Source organism: Phymastichus coffea, unplaced genomic scaffold (genome assembly GCF_024137745.1).
Source record: "Phymastichus coffea isolate CEN01 unplaced genomic scaffold, Cenicafe_Pcof_1.1 PCOF00003, whole genome shotgun sequence".
In the NCBI taxonomy this organism is placed as follows: Eukaryota; Metazoa; Arthropoda; class Insecta; order Hymenoptera; family Eulophidae; genus Phymastichus; species Phymastichus coffea.
This window is the reverse complement of record NW_026706814.1, coordinates 13,304,074-13,324,393: the sequence shown is the minus strand read 5'-3', so window position 1 is coordinate 13,324,393 and position 20,320 is coordinate 13,304,074. Positions and strand designations below refer to the sequence as shown.

At 30.6% G+C, this 20,320-nt stretch overlaps 1 protein-coding gene across 3 annotated transcripts; it reads right to left on the bottom strand.

The window, feature by feature from the left end:
- Positions 1–234: 234 nt before the first annotated feature.
- Positions 235–14,691, bottom strand: LOC131664479 (solute carrier family 26 member 10-like). Of its 3 annotated transcripts, none has more exons than XM_058935617.1 (18): positions 14,586–14,691; positions 14,030–14,143; positions 13,290–13,451; positions 13,058–13,168; positions 12,776–12,969; positions 12,409–12,573; positions 10,670–10,774; positions 10,449–10,582; positions 10,204–10,366; positions 9,948–10,124; positions 9,551–9,823; positions 9,297–9,473; positions 8,857–8,943; positions 7,941–8,067; positions 6,424–6,523; positions 1,956–2,085; positions 1,699–1,758; positions 235–1,624 (listed from the first exon to the last, which is right to left on the bottom strand). In XM_058935617.1, the coding sequence occupies exons 1-18, from the start codon at positions 14,623–14,625 to the stop codon at positions 1,436–1,438; spliced, it is 2,508 nt and encodes an 835-aa protein (XP_058791600.1). In that variant the 5' UTR covers positions 14,626–14,691; the 3' UTR covers positions 235–1,435. The 3 variants fall into 3 exon arrangements, 2 of the variants coding, with proteins under 2 accessions (XP_058791600.1, XP_058791606.1); XR_009301938.1 differs by lacking the exon at positions 1,956–2,085 and adding an exon at positions 4,304–4,469 and having other exon boundaries at positions 1,546–1,624; positions 6,343–6,523; XM_058935623.1 differs by lacking the exons at positions 235–1,624; positions 1,699–1,758; positions 1,956–2,085 and adding an exon at positions 3,156–4,469 and having other exon boundaries at positions 6,343–6,523.
- Positions 14,692–20,320: the final 5,629 nt, after the last annotated feature.

Below are 20,320 nucleotides of genomic sequence, written 5' to 3'. Positions count from 1 at the left end.
AAAGAATGCTAAAGCTCGCTTCCAATATACCTGCTAGTTTTACAAATTCATTCTTGAATGTCTATTATATGACATATATTGCTGTCATTTAAATGATTTTGTTAGAAGAGGCTTATGAAATTTTAATTATATATAGCTTTACTGTCGAATCTGTTTAATATAATCGATTTTCTAACGTATGTTCCTGTGCAAATATTTTCAAATATTAAGTCAAAACCATATAAAGACTTCGATGTATTTTTTATTTTTAACTAATTTACTTTAATTTTCAATTCGTTCGGCTCTTAATTATACAAAAGAGTAAATTTAAAATTCATTTAAATCAGTTTTCCAAATATGTGAATATAATTAACAATTTACGGCAGGCAATGTGGTAAAACAGTGCTACATGTTGCAGTGAACTATTAATCCCTTTTATAGCTAGATTTTGAATATTTATAACAATAGATTGTTAATAAAAACAAAATTGAAAAATACGCATTCGATCGATTTGTTCAATCACAATTTTTATTGGCCATAATTACAATTTTCTACCCCAAATATTCTTTAGTTACATAAAAGTAAAAAGTGTCTTTAAAAGAAATCATTATAATATATTGTAATTTCTTCCAAGGAACGAAGTCAGTTCAAATTTCGGATGTTTGGGTACCCGAAACATTATTTAATCCTCATAAACCTGTTATGTATTCACGATTACATGCGGAAAAAAATAAGAAGAGCGTCTTCAACGAGACATACGTTCGCATTGCGCAATGACCTTCCGAGATTGAAAGGAGGAAAAAAATTACATACGTGGGGAAAGGCGCTGTGAAAGTACAGCCATATACAATGTTTGCGAGACGGATCCACATACTTTCTGTAAGAAAATAATTAAAATGAACAACGTGCGCAATGAAAGAAAGCGAGCATGTAAATGCTGTTGTACTATGTCCAATAATTGCTAAACAGTTAATAAAAACAATCTGATTACTGATAATTCACATTCATTACAATTGTATCTAATGTCGTTTTACCTTTCCATAAACACTACTATGTCATCAATTTAAAACCAAGTTACTAGTAATAATGTAAAATTTTGTTTTATTGTATGAAATATCTACTGAATTGGAAAATTTAAATGTACGTTTATTTGCTATCGAACATCGATCATTCTTTATGCATTTTATCTTTTGATGAAAAATACAAAATTAATTTGTGCATTAATGAAACTTTACTAACAATAGATGTACTTAATAGTGACAATAACAAATTATACTGCTAATAACAATATTTGTCAAATTTTTTCTCTCTATTGAATATATAAAAGATAAATGCAAGTTTCTCTCTGGAAATATCATTCAATTGGAAAACTGTACGACAACTCCACACTCGCGTAAACACTCCACCCTTATAATACACATTCTCTTTATTGAAATAGTTCAAGATTGATGTTAAATTATTTCTTTTTTTTGGTTTTAGTATTTTGATTCGCTTCTGTCTGTGGTTTCTGCCAGTCCAATGGATTACGTCTGTACATGGGCCATGGAGGAACAGTGATGATAGCTGCCAATACAAAACCAGCACCAAGAATGTACATAGTTTGTGAAAATTGTTGAATTATGTAGCCCCAAACAAATCCAACAACCTATGTAAATTAAAGAAATTAATAAGTTTACCTGTGTGCCGTGCAAACAAAAAATATGTTTGTTTTGTACTTACTCCAAACAGTGTGATGATAATTCTTGATAGCCTTTCTGCTCTGGCTTGACCATTATAATCCTATAAATAAATAATTGTAATTAGTTCATCTATAAGAGAATATTTTGAAACACTTGTGCATTGTATCATATAATTTAAAACAAATTTTCATCAAAGTTTGTTGACATATGATAAGACATAACCTTAAAAAATTGTGAACGTTTAAACTCAAAAATATTTAATCACAATCGCATAAAAAATGTATACTTTTTACAAACCATATGTAAAGGAATGTTCTCGAAATATTCTATTATTGATCCCATTATTAGTATTTCTTTGCTAGATTGTAAAATCTTAAGACGTGGACTGCGTCGGTTGGGCACTGTGAATACTGCGATAGTACGATTACTACCAATTGATGTATGTGTATAATGTTTGTATTAATGAATTGTATGTTGTATATATGCACAATGTATGTACATACATTCATAGAACAACACTGTGTGTGCTGGCCGTGCTATGATTGGGTTATAAGCACGCGGCGTACTTGCTTAAATTTTTGTGCTTCTGCAACTATTATTACCAAGGCTATTTTGTTTAATTATTGATGATAATAGAAGATTATTAAAAATATAGTGATAACAGATACTATTTTTATTTAAAAATAAATAAATATATAGATATATTCGATTTTGAGATTCTTTAGATAACCGATCATGGAAAATTAAATGATAATTGTTACTATATCTATTGCTATAGGGTAAAGGATTTATGTAGTCGGTTTCATAAAATTCATTTCCTATTTAAACAAATGTAAAGTATGTCATAATTCATTTAAAAAAAGGAATATAGAAACTCATAATAATATATTTTATCTTATAGATAACATTTATTTATTTTTAATTCGTCTATACGGCATAGGAAAAATTAATTAATGTTTGAAAAATATATATATATATATATTGCTATAGTCGACTGGAGTTTACACTACTAATCGACCAAGTATAATTTAAACTAAAACATAATTTTTTATGAAAGTCAAAATTTATAATAAAGTTTTAAATCGGATATTTTTATAATATTAATGAAAATTAGATATTTTATTAATTGAGGGCACTCTGTACACTCCCATCGATATACAAACTAATGCAAACATGGCTAGACTTTTCTGCATCGATAGATTATTTTAATAAAACTTTGAATCAATCCTGGCTTATATTTGTTGCAGCTAGCAGCTTTTAAAAAAATTAAAAAATGATCCTCCAACAAAAGTGAATTTCTGTTTTCAATTACTTATAACCATCTTAACTTCGAAATGTTGTTGTTAGAAGATTATTATTGTTATTGTAACTTCAATAACTCTGTTTATGTGGAACACTACCCGTACGCATTAGTCTTCGTTCCCTACGATCATGATGGCAAATAAAAATATAAAAATGAATCATTTTCAACATTTTTATTTCCTGAAACTATTGCACTACACAATCAAGTTGGAATTGATTTACACTGCTTTTATTACAATAATCCATATCGATTTATATTTTCTTTTTATATCATATGTCTCTCGAAAGCTTGGGTACTAAGAATTCATAGAATAATTTTAGTTTTATGATTCGTGGTCTTACTTCTTATTTATATAAGGTAAAATAAATGGTCGATTATTAGTGATACTTTACCCTACTTTTAAATGTATCATAATCGTTTCCATGTAGGTATCAAATGATAATAAACTTTAATTTGTAAGATTACAAAGGTCTAGAATTATCAGAAGGGATATCTATTGAAATAAGTCGATCTCTACATTTAAAAAATTTTAAATTTTATTAAAATTCTGAAATTTATAAATTTTAATGATTAGTAGATAAGCGAATTTTCTATTACAACAAACTAATACAAATGTCAAACAAACAAGTTAAAATAAAAAATGTGTATGTATAAATTAATTTAAAAAACTATACAAAATTATTATTTTTTTATTGTTTATATAAAAATAACGTTTCATTGTCGTACCTCAGATAATATCTACCGTAACAACTAGGTATCGGCAACTTGTTTTCTGGAACTTTAGTACCAAAGGGAATACGGTTGGGAATCGCCCCGGGTACGCATCGGAAAAAACGACATTATCCACTCAAATAATAAAAATATCTTGTATTATAAGATGTATGATTAATCTATGTATTACAGAAAGAAATACGAAGAAGTTAAACGTTAACAATTGTCTGTATACGCGGGTTTATTGAGAAAAAAAAGTTTATTTATTAACTACATTTTAATATGTAATTAGATCGTTCCAGCTACGTATCTGGCACATTTTCGAAGTTCAAATGCGGCAACGTACCGGCAACCTTCTAGGCCATTACAGCGGAACGTGCCGGCAATGATATTTTTACTACTTTACTGGACATTATCACTCATACCGGTACGTATTCAGGACGATTCCTGGTCGTAAGCCATTTAGTATCAAAGTTCTAGAAAACAATACAATTGCTACTACGTAACTGCGATCGTCGATGTTATCTGGGATTCAACACGATGAATTCGGCAATTAGATAAAAATTATGGTGATCAAATTCAACTATAAAAATTGTATCATAAAAAATGAATCGTAAAATAAAAGCCTTACGATTTTCAAAAGGAAATCCTTTCACATTCATTCGCGATGTCGTTGTTTAGAAAAAGTTCCGTATTCCGCATTAAGTGTATTTTTTAAATTCTGTTCAGCATCGCTTTCCTTATTCCTTGTCTTAGTTCGACTGGGCCTTGAGCTCGTGACACCGTTATCTATAGAGCTAAACAGAGATTTATTTTTTACAGCTTCACGTTATTTCTCTTCGTTGTTCGTTGTAATATTTTTATTTGTAGTATAGCCATTATTACATGTATGATTTACATTTCGTTTACATCTACATTGTTTTAGTTATTTAGTAAAATAAATGCTCGCAATATTACAGGCTAAACCCTGCGCTAGAATTATCATGCAAAATTCATATTTTATTTTGACACACTGTTTTTGTATGTGTTTTATATTATTCAAAATCTTTAGAGCTCATGATATAAATTGAAGCACTCGATGAAAAGTCATGCAATATATGTATGTCGGTGACACAGATTAATGATTTGCTATCGCAAAAAAAAATAGGAGTATCAGATTCGAATGCTATCCAATTGTAGTAAAAGTGAAATTGCACAAACGATAGCATCACATCTTCACGACGGTGTGTATTCAACGAGACAGGCATATATATATATATGGTACGTAATCAGTACATATAAGAACAGTGATTTTTCTCGGTTCCTTTTTAATGTGCGGAATTGCTCCTACAGTGAAAAGAGCAAGCGGTTCACTTTTATCGGGGAAGTCGCATTTTCGTATCGCAGACATACTTCCTGTATAGCTTGTTGCATCACTAGTCGTGGCTTATAGATCATAGACACGCCACTGGACGGAGCGACTGAGTAATTTCAATGAGATTGCATATGGGAAACGTTACATGATTATAAAGTGGAAGATTCCGTGCCAACGAGCTCGTCGCGACATGCATTTGGGTTGCTTTATGTACTCGCGTTGTTTGTAGGTTGATTCGGCAATTAGATAAAGTACCAAAGATTAAAATTTAGTATTTCTGATGGAAAATCATTCGAACCATTAATAGGAATCCTCAAATTTTGATATTTTATTGTATAGAAATAATTCTCATCCGTCGAGACTCTGCAGTGCTTTGATAGTTTGTTTGCCTTTCGCATTCAAAATTATCATAGAGAAAGTGAATAAAGAAAATTTATTTCGTTTATTGTATCGAATATGATATAGTCAAGGTTTATTGTGACAATAAAGCTTCTGACACACTTTGAAATCATACAAATAACTATCATTACGTATAATTAAATATTCACGTTGCTACTTTAATTTAATATTTTATTATCATTAGTTTAAATAATAAACTTATTCATAAAAGTAACAAAGTATATCAGTATTTTTCATCCTAATAATCTTTAAATATCACTTAGTATTTGAATTAAAACAGTACCTTATATTATGCATCAATTTTTTATGCAAATTATTCAGATCGTTTATTAATAGATGTCATTCATAATAGTCATCGTCAATGTTATTGATAACCAACTTAATTTATAGACAAAGCTCTATCATATCATATTCTAATTGAGCTTGCATTGTCATTTAGAAAACTATTCTAAAATCTAATTAATATACAAATTGATAAATAACTATATATTGCGTATATAAGTATATATGTAGTATAATATAATATAGTGCTCACAGAGCGGGTGTAGATGGAGCTTCTGAATACAATCGTTTTTTCTTCTATTTCATGTTTTCTTTAAAATATCATTGGATTCAAAAAAAGCACGTACGAAGTTTAAAAAAGAATAATTAAATAAAATTTCTGTCTATATAAAGTAATGAATTGAATGAGCGCTAGAGCATAACTAGCCAAGCATATTTCGTGCAGTACGATGTATATGTGTTATATATATATAGAAATATATCCTATAGAGAATCATATTTACATACAGTCATTTGGGCATTATAATGATATAAGTGACTGCAAAGCAGAGTATACAGCCCTTTAAAAGCGAAGCAGCAGCTGTAGCGGTAGGGCGACATAGAGCTGATTCATCGAGGCTAACGGAGATATTTACAAGCGGCTAATGCAATTCTCGTTGGGCTGTAGAGATTGTGTGGCCGTCCAAACGGGAAGAGGCGGAATGCGGTTCTTATGCCGGGCAAAATTCACGGCGTCATTCACCGTCGGGAACATGGTGAAGTAGCCCTCTTTGCTCTCGGCTGCGTTACACTTTCGCATTGTCTCGTACACCGGGCCTAAAACGTCAAATCGCTCGTGTTATATACATCGCATTCGGTTATTTTGATCGTCTATTGCAATTGACATTGCAGCGAATATCTTTGATTCTGTGATCAGCGTTCTGTTTGAAAAAAAAATTGCGTTTCCAACAATAAATTATTTCATTCGCTTTTACGCCCCTAATATATATAACGGAAACCTCCTTCACGGATCTGTTTGACTTAATGCTATTACATATACGTGAAAATTATGTGCTTATTACGATCTCGTGCTATGAAATAAAATACTCAACGACAATTATGCCGTAAATAAAGTTTAATTGGGACTTTCGAAAAGTAGTGTCGAGCATGCCAGATTAATTGAATGGAACCCTCGTCGAAACAGTTGCGATTGTGTAATCTTATATTCAGCTCGAGCTTCTGAGAGAGGGAGAGTGAGAAAGAGTGAGAGAGTGAAAGAGAGAGAGAGAGAGAGAGAGGGAGAGAGAGAGAGAGAGAGAGAGAGAGAGAGAAAGGAAAGAACGGACAATCACATTTTTCTTATTGAATGAAAAAGAAACCGGTTCAACTTCGTAGCATTATCGTGTCAACGTGGGTTTCGAAATTGAAACGCAACGAAACTCTTCCGGGCTTTGGAGCGAGAACACCCAGATTATAAGTAAAATGTTACTATACTATATACAAGCTTCTCGACGTTTGATATCTAGCACTAAAAAAAAAATAAGCGTCAGGCTTCTACGAAGTTAGAGGAGTAAAAACTCATTCCTGCGAATCTAATAAAATTCCATCGCGAGTTACGCGTCCGACTAACTGAAATTTATCCACATAACAAACAAACGCGCACATGGGAGTATTAGAGTATTCGGACTGTTGCACTATTCTCGATGTTATACGCGACTTTGCGAGCAACCGTATTCCCGCTACTTTCGATTAATTAGTGTTACGAAAATGTGTACATAGTTGCCTGAGTGGTAATATAGGAAAGTTAGGAGGTAAAAGAATAGGTAGTCGATAGGACGAAGTTAGTTAGGGAGTGGACAATCAAATACACATCCACGCTTTCTCCTACTGATTATTATAAAATAATTGTCTTTGAGGATTAATTTCATATTTTAAATACTTTAACAATTAATAGAAATTATGTTTGGAGAGACTCCAAACATAACACTTTACGCAATCGAATTCAATTATTTGTTACACTGTTTACCGCTAATATTGTAATTTCATTTTTTCCGTGTTCAACGCAATTGTTACGTTTCCGCTAATATTTTTTTGCTTCAAACTTTCACTCTAGGAGCATTTTTATATAAGATATTTGACGTTTTTTTTTGTAAAATAACAATTAAGATTATGAATTATTTATGATATATAATATAGGTCACTTATAATTTACTTATACTAATTCCATTAATCGCAAGTATAAATTTCTTCTCACCAGAACATCCAGTTATGTAGACCGTGACATCGATTTTCGCAAAGTCATCGACGATACATCGAACAGTGGCCACTCCAGCTGCATCGATATGCACCAAAGCAGAAAAGTCCAAAATTATTACTTTCAACTAAAAACCAAGTAAATAAAATTATATAGTTAGTATTAATATTTCAACAATGAGAATTATTGTAATATAATATAATTTTCAATAGATCAATATATGATTATGTTAGACGTTATAACACATTAAATTAATAATTGCATATTAGGTTTTTTAAATATTATAAATTTGTATAAGTACGATAATTAATGCTTTATAATGTAAAATAGGTATGTCAAATCAAATTAACATACAGTATTAAACTAAATGCTCGTATTAATTTTATGATTAACTTCCGTTTGAACATGACATAAAAAAAATTTACGGAATATAATAAGTACTTATTAAATAATGTGGTTTATAGAACCAAAACCAGTTTGTTTACAACAAATAATCCATTTGCCAGTCAACCGAAAGCAAACATAATTTGAGTCAAATACAGCTGCATAATACATTTATGTATTCAAATAAAAAATGAAGCACTAAAGCACCCTTCCCAAAACCATATTAGCCAGATTAAAATTATATCATTTTATCTACTCTTGCATAAAGGATAACCACATTATCTACCGAAGCTATTTATTTGGTAGATAATATTTGTCTTAAACAACAAAAATAATTTCAGTTTATAAATGATTTAAATCTTAAATTTTTAAGAGATGATTACCGCAAATCCAAGTAATTTCAAACGTTTACAATGATGCAGTTTCAATTACAAAATATAATTAAACTTGAAATATAAAAAATGTAAATTTATGTACTTGGATTTGGGGCTCACGGTTTATTATAAAAATTTAAGAACTGTATATAGTTTACTTTTTGTTCTCTTATCGACTGATTAATACTATCAGAAGCAGGAACTTGCATGCTGTCTTTTTCGAAAGCTGCATTTTCATATCCTTCCTGAAAGTAGAGCGTCAAACCATTTAAGAAGTTTCTAAAGCTTGATAATATAATTTATCAAGTTTCGCGCTTGACGTAAAGTTTGAGTAACAAGAATTTTTGAATATGTCAAATACAGTGATTATTGATGTGCTGATGAATATACATGCTCATTTGACATTTGTTTTTCCTGAAAAACTCAACATAAAATATTGATGCATGAAATATTGTCATAAATCAAGTATGTGTAATGATTCGAAAGCAGTTGTACGTCTTTTCTTGCTTTCTATTCTGAATCGTTCCAATTGATCGAACAAGCAACACGTATGCCAACCAATTACCGTGACAAAATAACGAGAAAACCCAACACCTACCTTCGTCATTCCTTGGACCGAATAATCTTTAATATGGACATTACATTTCCGTTCCATCAATTCTTTCTTCAAGTCAATATTGACAAGTTTAATCACATCCTTTTTGAAACTATGCCTCGATGCGAAGTTTAACCCACCGCAATAGTGGATGATTTTGAGACTTGGTATTTCTACTGTCTACAAGAACGCACAGTCAAATCTGTTAAGTAGTACAAATCAAATGTGAAACACTAACAGACTTGGTAAAAACGTACTCCTTTGAATCGTTTAGTATCTAAATACAGTTCAGTGCCGGGTACAAGAGCCAATCTGCATACGTAAGGGCGCATCGAGAGGGTCAGCAAATTTGCCAAGCACAAGAGGGCTCCGATCAACAGTCCGTATTCGATGTCGAAAATGGTGACAGTCAGGAAGCTCGTCATCCAAATCATCGCGTCGACGTTTGACAGTCTTAGAAATCGAATAAAGTCTTTCACTTGCATCAACATCCCCTTCAACGCAACGATTATAATACTAGCAAGCACGCACTGAAAAAAAGTTCACCAACCCATTTTAAAAATGATGTAAAGTGCATCAACGCGGAAAATACATAAACCTTAGATGTTTTACAAAGATTATCAAGCGGATGAAATTGAAGAAAAATTGACTTACTCTCGGAAGAGGCTCGAAAAATGGGCCAATGTATAAAAGAACGAGAAGCAAAAGCCCGCTGGAAATGAGACTGGCCAGTTGCGTTCGGCCGCCCACAGTTTGCTGGATCAACGATCTGGAAAGCGAAGCGCAAAATGGCATGCACGAAAAGAACGAACCGGTCAGATTTCCGAGGCCCTGTTTTGAGAAAACTGCTGGTTATATCTTCCGCGTCATTCCATCCAGCGTTAATTATTTGTGAGTAAGTCGCACCTACCTGTGCAAACAGTTCTTGGTTGGGATCAACTTTGTAGTTTAATTTCTGCGCGAATATAAATGCCATAGACATAGAAATCGTGTACGTGACCATTGTTATCACAAAACTATCTAGAATAATATTTGGCATTAACTCCATGGGAGGAAGTTTTGGCTCGGGAAACCTGCGAGAAAAAATGTTTTGCGTTACTATCATTCAATACATACGCGCTGTTAGATACATAAAATCAAATAAAATAATCATACCCGACATCGATGTGTCCTACAGTGCTGACATTGTAACCAGTCTCTAGATGTGCATACATTGACACGAGTGTACCTAGAACGACTACAATCATTTCTATCGGAACAGGAAACGCGCAGCGCTTAGCCAATCGTGGCTGAAATTAAATATGTTACGTATAGATTCATTATTTATCTTTTTGATTACTTTGAAAAAAAACTAGTTTGTCTAAAATAATAAATACCTTTAAGATTTCATTATTGAATAAGATCAGAATTACTGTTATCGCTGAAATTACCATAGCAGTCGTATTTACACTGTCTATATTCTTGAATATGTCGTAGTAAGTCTAAAAAGAAGAACAATTGAATGCATTCAATATATCTTTAGTCAATGTCCAAATTATTACAAAAATTATCAACGATGTGTTAAACGTATTTCTCCTTCAGCATGCATTCAATCGACTTATTTTTAACAACCAAATTTACTGAAGATGTACATGGAAAAATCGTTAAATTGAGTTTGCCAAAGCAATTGATAATAACAATTTTATTTAACATTCTTATATTTTCAATTTTTTCATACGTTTTTTTAACTAAAAGGTTATTAGTGTTCTTTAATGGTAAAAAATAAACTCTTATTTACTACGCTATCAACAATATTTGAAAAGATTTTTATGACGTTGGCATAAAGATCAATTAGATGATTGCAAATAATATAAAACATCGAACAAGAAAATTGCTTATCGTCATTAAAGGATTTAAGATTTCTTATGATGTTAGAGTGCCAGAATAATATTTATTGTATATTATTTAATAAGTACCGTAATTCATTGTTTAATAAGTCTGTAAGTATCATTGTCTTTCAAGTCAAGAATAAGACAATCGTAGCGACTAGTCAGTAAAGTGAATCAGTCCTTTAATTACAAAGCATAACGTAAGCATAAGACAAAAGTATTTTGATACGAATATACAAAGAATAAGATTGTTACCTTTCTTATCATTAAAAAATTTCAAAAAATTTTCTTTTGAATTACTTGCTCTTTTAATTTCAAGCCTAGCACTTTTAATAAATGTTATACTTGTAGTGAACTTTTTACAGGTGTGGGAGTAAATAAAATAAGCATTTGACTCGTAGAAAGAAGGAGAATTATTTTAAGTATGTTTATGCAGGTTTCGGAAAGTTTTTTTTAATTTTTTTACATTCATATGGCATTCATCAATAATAGAAATAGAATTTTTGACGTATTAAAAAACTTTCATTTTTAGTAATTTTTTTCTAGATGTACATCCAACAGAAAACGGACGCTTTTATTTTAATAATTGGAAGCTTTAATTCGGCTAAAAGTATACGGATATGAGTAAATTTCTTATATTCATATGCTAATCTTATTTCTGTACTTTGTATTTGCTCAAGTTGTGTGACTAGTTCTTGTCTTACGGAGAAGTAAATATAGCAACAGTAATTTATGATTACTTAAACATAACTTTTGTAGAAAATGATAAGTTTAATTTAGTTAGTGTGTTTACACCTGACCAGATTCTTCGAAAGTATTTGACAATATTGAGAGTTCAGTTACATTTGCTTATCACTTTATTGATCTGCATTTTGATTGTCAATTCATTATCAAAAATTATACCTAAAATTGACTGTTTTATCTGGATTTAATATTATAGAAGTCATTTTTTATTTCTATTTCAGTTTCTCTGAGGTTGATGTTGATATTATTGAAATTTATAAAGACAATTCTAGATCTTAAAAAATATTATGGAGTTCATTTCCATACTTCACAATGATAAGAGCTATAATTAATAAATAATTATTTATCTTGTTTTACGTTTTTATATATTTTTTATAAGATAAGTGAGGCAAACGTTGTTTAGGATCGAATAATCTACATTTTATAAAATATTTTACATAAGGAAAAAGTAATAAACAAGAAGGTGATGAAGTTCAAAACGCATAAAAGTAATATAAACTTACCAACAAAACTTTAAAGATTCCTTTCCGCTTAGCTAGTTTTAAGCCAAACAAATCTTTGATTTGAGAAGTAAGTACATGAACTGCTGCTGCAGTTGTAAATCCACTGACTAAAGTCTCTGACAATAGTGATGATATGATACCCAGTCGAAGAAAATACATAGCTAGCTGACGACATGAGAAAATAATTGTTTATTTGGTACTTTTATAAATATAAAGACTTATAATTCACTAAAAACTTGCTATAAAAGGATTTTTCAATTGTAATTTTAAGAAGCTAAAATCATACATGTTTTATTTTAAAATATCATCGATTTGAACTTGATATAAAAATATATAATATTTAAATTAACGTAACACTTATACATACTTGCATTATAGCAACCATAAAAGCGACCGCTGTGGCAACTTCCTCCGGTGTAAAGTGCGGTTGTGGTATATTAGGATCTACATGAACGCTAGGGGTGGAAGGAGAAATCGTTGAATTACTTACTCCTTCTATTGTGGGTGAAGTATGTGCTAAGACAATTTTTCCAGTCATCATACAAATAACAGCAAAGGTTCCTTTGAAATTAGAGTTAAAAAAAATGAACAGTGATTTTAATTCTATATTCCCAATTATTGGTTGCTAAATATTATACAACGTACTAACCCATAGAATTATGCCTCGATGTACCAAATATTAAATAAATAAGCACGGGGAAAATAGCCATATAAATTCCAACAATAGGTTTGACATTTCCTAGTATGGCGTATGCCATACCTAAAATCATAAACATCCATAAAATATTTTTCTAAGATGTCACCATGATTGATTAAAGATAGAACAAAGGTATACTACAAATAATTTTTATGACATTTTGAAATGAATATACATCTTTCACCTTGAGGTATGTGCATAACTGCAACTGTAATCCCAGCCACAATATCTCCGAAGATATCATTTTTCCAACGATATCGCGGTAGCCAGTTCAGTATAGGAATTATACTTTTCATACACGACTCCGGCTTTATCTTTTTTATTGTGTTTGAAATAGTCTTACTAACTACCGTTCCGATAAAACCAAATATTTGCTGTTATTATGAGTCTTATAAAAGTCAGCCAAGGATGATCGCTTTTAATTTGACTTTTATTAAAACTTACAATGGAAGTCGAATTGATGGATTTTTTCAATTTTTTATGAAAAAAAAATTAATTATTGGTCAAAAAACACTTTGCAAATTACTAAATGTGTATAACTACTAGCAGCTCGTTCGTACGTTATTTATAAAGTCAATAATAGCTCGTTGCCAAATATGCTATTTTAAGCATCATAGCAATAACAACGACGAAAAAGTAATTGCTTATTTTTTAAAGTTACTTTTAATGTAACAAATTCTATTACAGATCGTGAAACCGTAATTGGTTGGAAAACAGTGTTTAATCTCGAAAATTATTGAAAATCAATTTTAATTCAATTGACCGATATCATTGCCAGTTTTTAAAAGTTGAAATCAGAAAAGGTTGAATAAACCAGACAATATCATCAGTCGCTGACGATCATCGCATGACTTGTGGGCTTAGATAGACTTATCGTAAATTTCTATATGAATACAAGCACGTGTTATCACGACAAACACTCACGTGGTTTTTGTGGGTTCGAATACTGACTCAATCGATGTAAATCATCTTGCTGGTATACTGGTCGTCTCACCACAAATTCTGGCATGATAGCCGACGTTTCGTCACACGCTTCCTCTACATTAATGAATTTCATTGAAAAAGCTTATAGAAATGTTTCTGAATCACACGATGATTAGTGCAAATGATGGAAAGTTTTGTAAAATGAGACCCATAACTCATGCAGCGTTCTGATAGCAACATAGAAATGGAGCTGACAAATTTTTATATTTCTAAGAAATGAAAGCGTTTAAATGATTTGTTTATCATATCACTATCTTTCAACTAATATTCATCAATACATCTGTATTGACATTAATGAATTGAAGATTTGTTTCTCTGCTTTCATTATGACGGTGGAACCGAATTTATTTGCGCACTTGTAGCGATCACTAGAATGCTTTTAAAGACCACTTATTTTTAATGTCGACCGCGTGAACACTTACAAAAGCACGCGAAACTACCACAGGCACAAAGCAAGGAAAGAAAAATAAAAAAATACTGAAGTTTAGAGTAGCACCTGTTGCCATGCTTGCGACAGCGACGCTCGTCTCTCCCATCAGGGGTAACGAAAAAAGAAATGCGCGACGCAGAGCAGCAGCAGCAGCGCGCACTCACGATAATCGGTAATGACTGAGTCAACAATACTCAATCGGACATTAGAAATGTCTGCTGCTTTGCTATACGTGGTTTGACGCCTTGATATATTATATATATATATATATATATATATATATATATATATATATATATATATGTGTGTGTGTCAATTATATAAGCACCAGCTTGTCTCATTGTGTGTACGATAGCGGGGTTTTATTTAAGTCGCGAAAAACTAATTCGATAAGATGCACACGTCAATGCACACTCAAGAGTGCCGACGGCCTTTTACTTAGCTACTCGTTATTTATATTTATTGCTCGTGCCGATTGCATCGCTTATTCTCACGTGACTCTTTGAGATACTCAGCCGGTACACTTAACGCTGTTTGTGTGTGTATGTCATTATTAGTTCTAAATAGACGAAGCGCGTAAATCTCGTGACCGTACCGTGGCGCAACAAGCTAAAATCATTAATTATTGTCTGCACACAATGATTGTCATTGAGGAAATACATTTCGTACTCTGCACTGGCACTAGATCCGGTATAATTGAGCATTGTTTTTGCCGACATTATTACTATTATACTACGATTATACAGTATTACTATTCGAATTATTGCTATACAATTGAATGATTATTATTTAACATCGTCTTTTGTGCTTCCTAAGTGATTTGTGTTGATAAATGGTAATTATCCTTTGGGAAAAGTGAGACTCATGATTATGTGCTGTTTGTTATCACGAGAGATACTTAATTTATAAGTTCTAAGATTAATGTAATTCGATAATTTTAAATGAGATAAATCGTAAAGGAGAACAATGCGTTCCGTCGTAACACTTTGTATGCATATGCGTATGTATGAGTGTATGACGGTTGAGCGGTGACATGCGTTGGCAGCACTTGCTGGATGCGACTTGTTGCTTGTCATTCGTGTGACCGTACCAGTACCGCTTGAGCCTCCGGCATGCAACAGATGTAAAACAAACGTATTGCACGACTCCCTTTAGATTTTTTATTATAATTAAAGTTATTTTTCGGGCAAAATATTTTTCGATGCGTCGTGCAGAAACCACGACTTTGCCGCACGCTTGTCGAAATTGGCGCTTTACTCGTATGCTTCCAACCATCGTTTCACTCGGGCGTAAACCTTACACGAGACAAGAATTTACTTTCTGGTACTGGTGAGGTAGTGTAGCATTTCTTTATCATTTGATTATTGTTTGATTATTTTTGTTTGATTATTGCATGTTCCTTAATTTTTTTCCAATCCTTCATTCCTTTAATTTATTTTAATTTAGCAGGCAGATCAAATCAAAAATATTAAAAATAAAATTTTAGGCATTGATGCCGCCTAAGACATGACGGCGTACTTCAGTTTATAACATAATGTTATTTATTTATCTAAACGTATTTGGTTTTAAATAATTATTCAATTTTAATAATTTTAATATCGAATATGAAAACTATTATCAAGATGCAAGTTTTTAATTAATAATCTTGAAAGTTAATCAATGTCTAACTTTATAATCTAAAATATAAATATATTATTTTTACCTACTACGTAAGAACGAAGATGGAACACTTTATCTATCTATTGTACGTCTATTTAAATCTATTGAAAAACTGAAAACGTGGAATTACATTGTATAAAGTTGTAATCCTTCAGTTGATAATTTTCATAGAAAAGTTTCTTTAGAAATGTTAAACGTATGTAATAAAATTGCATAAGTATTAATTATTGTTTATATTAGGAAATTTATTCATATTTTTAGCACGTTTTTTAATACATAGAATTCGTTGTATGAAGTCAGCCTGTAATTGTTATTTTAATGAAACTAGAGACATTCAATTTTCAGTTAAATTTAAATATTATTACTGCAAACAAATTATAAATTTTTTCGTAAGTTAGTATTACTTAAAAGTTGATTAGCGCACAATGAGCATATATACATATATTTGTAATGTATGCCCAAGTTAAAATTTTGCCGAACAAACTAACGTATTATAAATTAAAATAATACTAATATGTACTTTATAAAAAACCCTAACAATAATAATATAACGTAAACAATTTTCCAATTACTATCATAATAGTTTAAAAAATGGTAGATTGAACTCAATTTTTTAGAAATAAAAATTAGACCTAGAAAATCAAATAAGAAAATATCGAAATACGTTATACGTGTTTCATGTTATTAATTGATTTTTTAAAACGTTTGTAAATGACCAACTTATGAAATTATTGAAGTTGTATCAGAAATGATTTAAGGAATAAAAGCTATTCTACGGATCTCACATCATACTTAATTTCGTTAATATGATATAAGTCATTCAGAATACATTATGTCGGCATGTTGCTTTGTAAATATTTCACTGTACCTTATCGTGATTTCGTGGTAACAAATTCATTTCATGATAACAAAATTTTATATATTATCTTGTCATCAGGCTACGTTTCATTGGATTTGCTTACTTATTTTATTTAATATGTAAAAGCTTTATTCATATTAATTAATAGTTCATAAATATTTATTATAAAGTGGTTACGTCGATATTGGTGCTATTTTCAAGGCAAGATGGCAATCGTGGACATAATTATTATACACATGAACTATTGAGCACCGGAAATATGGATCAGTATTGCGAAATTATAGAGCAAAGAAATGAGAGAGTGACACCCTGTTCACACCCAAATACTATAAATAAAAACTATCTCAACTCAATTTATTTTTGACAGCGTTTTGATAGTTTGTCTTCCAGCCTCATCAGGTCCAACGGAACTGAAGAATTTTTCAAGATTACATTATCGATTGCTAAGCAAAAATTTTATTGCAAATATAAACAATATAAAATAAACAATATAGTCAAGTTACTAATCATAATATAATACATAGCAATCAGAAAACGCAATATAAAATACGAGCGAGAAGTTACACGACACAAGTTAAACTCAATGGCACAGTATATGTATATATCAATTTTCACGTATGTTGTTACGGTGTACAATTGTTTTTGTGCATAATAATCATGTGCACAATTACCAGCTTGCCATTTTCAGATATGTCAGAACAAAGTTTAACATAAATAAATCCTTCCATAAAAATATTCAATAACATATTGCTATTGTTACAGCTTTGCAAAAAGTAATCAGATCAAATGGCAGTAGTCTTTAATATAACAATAATTGTGATAGATACAGATTTCTCTGTACTTGAAGGCATGATCTCAAGAACACTTACGAAATGTTGATTAGGAATGCTTTTGTTTTTACGCCGTTATTTATGCGGTGATTTCTGCTTTTTTTTATTTCAAATTTCGAAATCATTTCTTTTGCAATACTTGAACGATTAGACATATCTACGTGGATGTTAAAAATAAAATTTTTCTAGTTTTCAATTGAATAATTATTTAATCAACTTTGCTGTTATTTTATTTTTATTAATTTTTATACTAAAAATTATTTCTCCGACGTATAATAAAATAAAATAAAAAATAATTGTATTGTCCTTGAAATATAACTCAGAAGATGATAATAATTTGTTATTTTACATATTGAGTTCAAATATTGTATATAATTTCATTTAAATTTGAATATTTTTAATAGTACATATATGGAATTCTCACTGAAGTTTCTTTATTTCGGGTATACATTTACGTAGATATATTTTTATATGATAACTTATAATCAAGTGTCTTTTTAGACACTTATTACAATAGATCTGTTTTATATCATAAATACATTAAATTTCCACAGAAACATTTTTATGTATTAAATATTTAATTGGGATAAATTTTACACGGAGCATTAATTACTGAAAAAGTTATGATTGCGGTACTATAAAGTAAATACATATACAATATAATATTAATTCTTATGTAGGAAAATTAATAAAAGTTATAAATATGACAGAAAATCTTAAGAACGAACATTAATTATTACCGATTTGCATAATACAAAAAAGATAAATATAATTTATTGGAATCGTAACAGATCTGTGACTATAATTTTTGTATTGATTGAGAGTCACGTAGACCCTTCACGGACACAAACATATTACAATGAGTAATGGAAAATTTTACAATAACGACTCATAAAATTTTTTCAAAACTATCAAGGTGAAAACTGTTCTGACACAATCATACTATCTATTAGTTCGTCATTCTCTTCCCATAACCACGGCGTGTTACTATAATTTATTCTCTTATCATTCCTACAATTTTGATGGAAAAATTTCTCGGTATAATGACACTTATAAAAAATTACAGAGTAAAAGTTACTCTATGTTCTAAATGATATAAGCATGTACAATAATAGCCGAAACATCACTATACTATGACATCACTGATAAACGTCTAAAAGCATTCAAGATTGTTATTTGCATAATTGATTGTGATGTGAAAAATCAAGTGAATGCCAATGTTAAGATTTTTAGAAAGTGTAAAAGAGCATATACAGAACTTTCTAGCAAAGCAAACTTATATTATTCATGCCGTCATAAAAATACAATATCATTGAAACAGTTACCTCGTTATCACAAAATAGCTTGTAGTAGTTTTTGAAATGCACTTGTTGTTTGAAAGTTACATGAAAGTGTAAGTATTAACTGTTTATTAACATCATGTAACAAATGGCACTGTACGATAATATATTTTCAATACGGTTCTATTTCAATAATTTGACTTTCTCTTTGCCGATATGAAGTAGTTGGCGAAAAGTACCGCATAGATATTTAAGAGTATGATAAGTGGTAACGTAGAAACTACTGAAATATGAGAAAACGTCGCAGCTTGATCACATGCGCATCTAATACCGCGAGAGTCCAGAACCAAACTGAATGAATCAAAGAAATATGTAGTGAAGCAAAGAAGAGCTTATGGTCATTCGTGCGCCTTGGTGTACGTCCTTCGCTAGTCGTGCTTCTCCTTTACCTGCGTATTTCACGATTTCAAAACGCGCATTACCGCTGTTCTAGGCGACTGAACCGGTAATTTGTGTCAATAGCGAGGTAACATATATATATACAAACAGACACACACACACACACACACACACATCTCATTGGAGTAATCCAATTATCTTGTTGAAATCATTTTATGCCCAAACAACTTACAAGGCGTGGATATCATATTTTGAAAAAGACACATCTACATTTTTACTAATTTTATTTTCAATACTTTTTTCAAGAATTACATTTCCCTTTTCATAAAGCATTTTTAAGATTAGTTAGTTTTTTGATTCCATTGTCAATTTCCGGATACATGAAATGAAATCGGTTTAACCATAGTTTAAATGTACTTACAGTTATATCAGTAAACTTTTACTTGCTTATAACTTGTTTGGTGTTTATTTTAGATATTCTTTTCATAAGGAAATAGATATTTCAAACGTAATATAATGCGAGTTAGCATTTCCATAATTTAATTTCGACAATAAATTTGAAATAAAGCTTTCGAACAGTAAATCACGAAATTGTTAAAAACAATAATTTGCTAATGTTGTAGCAAGTTATAAACTCCACATTCCATATAAAACCTAGAGGCCTAGATACGAGGATAAAATACAAATATTTTTTTTAATTTTCATCTATATTTACAAATTGTCCAACTGCAATAGGTAAATGATCTTACAACATGGGTAACATTGTGATTTTAA